Source organism: Nerophis lumbriciformis, linkage group LG33 (assembly GCF_033978685.3).
Source record: "Nerophis lumbriciformis linkage group LG33, RoL_Nlum_v2.1, whole genome shotgun sequence".
NCBI classification, from domain to species: domain Eukaryota; kingdom Metazoa; phylum Chordata; class Actinopteri; order Syngnathiformes; family Syngnathidae; genus Nerophis; species Nerophis lumbriciformis.
In genome coordinates, this window is record NC_084580.2 from 4,880,001 (window position 1) to 4,884,047 (window position 4,047).

Below are 4,047 nucleotides of genomic sequence, written 5' to 3' on the forward strand. Positions count from 1 at the left end.
ATTATTTTAGTAAGCCCTACTGCCAACCAGCCGTTTTGTGTGTCTGTAGCTTTAATGCTAATGAGCTGTGTTTGTCCACACCTGTCTCTGACAGCGTGTGTGGATCCAAGAAGTGCTAATTTGCATTTTTTTAAATATACACTAAATTGTCCAGCTATGCTATGTATCAGATACAACAAATCGACTTGAAATATAATAATCAGGATTATTTTTTATCAATATTGAAATGACGATTATTAATCATCATCAGATTTGGTAAAAAGGTGGTGGGAGTGGGGGCTTTAAACGTGACATCATGTCATTTATAATTGAAAAAATAGTCTAATAAAAAGGCTAATTAATGCTGGCCACATATTTAAAGACACATATTTGTGTTTTTGTTCATTATTAGTTTCACCATAACCTATCACCACTATAACCTGCTACCCAAGAATGTACAACAATTCTTCTCAACGAAAGAGGAGAAATATAACCTTAGAGGAAAATCTAACATTTGTATGCTCGTACAACACTTAAAACTTTTAGCATATCTGTATGTGGAATTAAATTATGGAATGGATTAACCAAAGAAAGCAAACAAAGCACCAATATGATTCAGTTTAAGAGACAGAAAAATAATTGTGATGAATATCTTGAACCCTGGCAGCACGGTGGTAGAGGGGTTAGTACATGTGCCTCACAATACGGAGGTCCTGAGTAGTCCTGAGCGCGGGATCTTTCTGTGTGCATGTTCTCCCCGTGACTGCACCTGAGGATAGGTTGATTGGCAACACTAAATTGGCCCTAGTGTGTGAATGTTGTCTGTCTATCTGTGTTGGCCCTGTGATGAGGTGGCGACTTGTCCAGGGTGTACCCCGACTTCCGCCCGAATGCAGCTGGGATAGGCTCCAGCACCCCCCACGACCCTGAAAGGGACAAGCGGTAGAAAATGGATGGATGGATGGATCTAGAACCCTTTTTTTTTCTTTTGAGATAACGATTATTTATGTATTTAATATTTGTTTACTTACTATGGTACATTATTTATTTATTCACTGTTCTGTTGCAGAGAACAAGGAAATGGGATAAAATTGCTATGGTATGAAAACGTGTAGGATTAAATAAGCTTACTGTAGCTTCTTCTTACTCCTTTTCGGACGTGCTTTAATGAAACAACTGGAAATATGTGATGCATTACAATATATCAAAATCAACTGAAACTGAACTGAACCGAACTGAACCATCTATTACTCCATTTTTTACGCTTTTGTTCCGCGTCGTTAATTGGACACCCCTGCTTAAACTAATCATACATTAGCTCGTTTGTGGTGTAAAACATGTATAATACATGACAAAATACAAGAATATAGCTATTATTGTAACAATTTAACTCATGTAAAAGAGTCCTTCAATGCACAATTACATTTCCGCATTCCTTAAATTCATACGCATGCGCAGATGCATGAATTTCTTCTCTTTCAAACCTCCCCAGGTGTCGAGTCACAGTCGCTCAGGCAGCTTGGACACCAACTGTTGGACGTATGAGAATGACGGAGCTCTGCTGGCGTCCCTCCAAAAGACCCAGGCCGCCCACAACAACAACAACCCGCACCAGTATCTGCGCTCGACCCCGAGGCACAACCATGACGTCGCCAGCTACGGGGCGGACCTCAGCCTCAGCGCCAGCCTCTACAACAGCCTCAATGCCCTACTGAGCCAGGCGCACGGAAAACAACCACAGGACTGCCTGGCGCACACAAACTACTCGAAGAACAACGGTTGCAGCCGTCCTCTGAAGGAGTCTGTGCATCCCTTCAGCAGCAGAGTCCCAGCGCAGCCACAGACCACCAGCAAGCGTATGTGACAAGTACTATGATTCTGAAGCGAACGGACCGCTATTAGATTCTGTGAATGCACAAAAAGTGACGCATTTTTCTTCCTCTTGTCAGACTTCAGTCCACAGTTGGACCGCCATTCCCCGGGGGCCTGGAGGCCGGAGGTCACAAGTCAAGAACATTACGAAAATAACTACTGCTCCTCTCCCTCCCTTACCCCACTCCTGTCCCCACAGTCCTACCTCTCTCTCGAAGGACATCTCAGAGAGGATGGAGGCGAGGAGAACATTGTTTACCTCTGATGAAGCTTTTTAACATAAAACTGTGGATAATCATGAGGGAATATGTACTGTATATCTGCTTGTATTGGCGTTTGTGGCGACTCCGTGTTGTGCCTTTTCTTTCCAAACTTTGAAACTACCTGTAATGACTTTTGTCAGCTGGTTGGAGACGGATGATTAGAAAAGTACTCGTGATATTTTCCTTTCGCACTTAATATGCAGCACCTGTCTAATGTTTGGAAACACGTTCTCTTTCAATAGAATGCAAAACTGTTTCCAAACTTTGGACTGGAACTATGAATATAAATAATTTATGGGGAAAGACAAAATAGCCATTTCTCGAGCTATATGTACAGCCGTAATGTCTCTCCTAAAGAGTGTCATCTTACTGCCATGTGATCTTAAATATTATTTATTATAATGCAAGGAAAAATGGCTATACATGTGTGGATATAAGTATTGTATGTGTTGAAAGGGCTACAGTATGCACACTCTTCCCTTTCTCAGTGAAGTGCCATAATCCTCCCCTCCGCCTCCTTTTAAGTTGGTAATTTATTACGTGTCAAAGGTTTCATGCACTGTACACAATGTTTGGTTTCTTCCCTTGTAATCGTTGTTATGTATTAATGCTCATGTGGCTCATAAAGGTGGTTGTGTGCAAAAAAACTGTACTCTGGGATACCGCATTGTATTAGTTGAGTTCACTGGCTTAATAATGATTCAGAACGGCCCTTTTCATACTACCTGGTGTCTTTGTCAGTACACTACAGTGAGTACACTGATACATTTGATAGTATTCTGTCTTGTTGCTTAGTGTTTCTTTTTGTTGTCATTTTAAGCAGAGCATCAGTCCCCTGAAGGCCATATGCTGTAAACCACAGCTCCTAAGTAGAAATCCAAATAAGACACATTAAAGACCATAAAGTGAGTATCAAAGCATCATTTGCCTCTATGTAAAGTTTACATCAATCTTGGCTCCTGTTGATGATAATAATGTCCTGTATTTGACTGCTCATCTAGCACAATGTTTCAGTGAGTGTTTCTTAGCACCTCTCCGAAAGGCAAGAAATCTCTGCAGTGTAACCTCAACAATGGCCACAGTCTCGCGCACCTGGTATGTGGCCACAAAGCCAGAGTATCTTTGTGAGTTTTACTAGAAACATATGCTTTTGTAAGGTTTGATAACACAAAAAGGTTTTTTTTTTACTCAATATGACAGTAATGTTCTTAGAATCTTGAGATAATGCAAATGAAGCAATTAAATATTTATTCAAGCATAACGCCTAAACTAAACATGCAATATGTCCAATAATGCCTGTATTATTGTATCTTTGTGACACGACACGACAACAAGCATATTTTGTGAGCACAAAATGCATATTTTTGTAAATACTGCTTCTATGTCTGTAGCATACAAGAAAAGTGTCCTCTAACTCACTTGTTTTACCAGCAGTTTGTCATAACGTGGACTGTGAGGGTTTTGTTTTCCCGAGATGCAAGTAAAGTTGGACTGGACATGGCGTGAAGGTAAAGACATGATTTATTTTTAACTCAAACTACAAGAAAAGGTGCAAACAAAAGGCGCGTACAAAGGTGGAGAACAAACTTGACTAATGAAACAAAAACTAGCACTTGGGCAAAAAACTATGAACAATAAACAAAAACTTACTTTGAACGCAGGGAACTACGGCATAGATTTCAAAGGTAGCATGGAGGTACAGAAGTAGCATGGGTGTCAGAAGCAAAACAGAGTTAATGTCGCCAGGCTGACTTTCTGGCAACAATGGGCTTAAATAATACAGACATGATTTGTGACAGGTGCGCGAGTGAAAAACGTGAGACAGGTGAAACTAATGAGTAGTCATGGTGACAAGGCAAGAGAGTGAAAGCAGGAACTAAAAAGTGTCCAAAAACCAAGCAGAACATAACTAAACAAAAACATGATCAACAGA

General features: G+C 40.5%; 1 protein-coding gene across 7 annotated transcripts in view; it reads left to right on the plus strand.

Moving 5' to 3' along the window:
* The window catches only part of LOC133575959 (rho guanine nucleotide exchange factor 28-like), an 88,156-nt gene extending 84,541 nt beyond the window's left edge, over nt 1-3,615 (plus strand). For 6 of the 7 annotated variants that reach the window (XM_061928911.1, XM_061928912.1, XM_061928913.1 and 3 more), the window contains 2 exons: nt 1,472-1,835; nt 1,929-2,766. In XM_061928911.1, coding sequence (XP_061784895.1) covers nt 1,472-1,835; nt 1,929-2,116 — 552 coding nt within the window. In that variant the 3' untranslated portion in view covers nt 2,117-2,766. Of the gene's footprint in view, nt 1-1,471; nt 1,836-1,928; nt 3,020-3,115; nt 3,210-3,548 lie in introns of those variants that run through there. The other variant, XR_009811540.1, reaches the window with a different exon arrangement.
* The last annotated feature ends 432 nt before the right edge of the window (nt 3,616-4,047 follow it).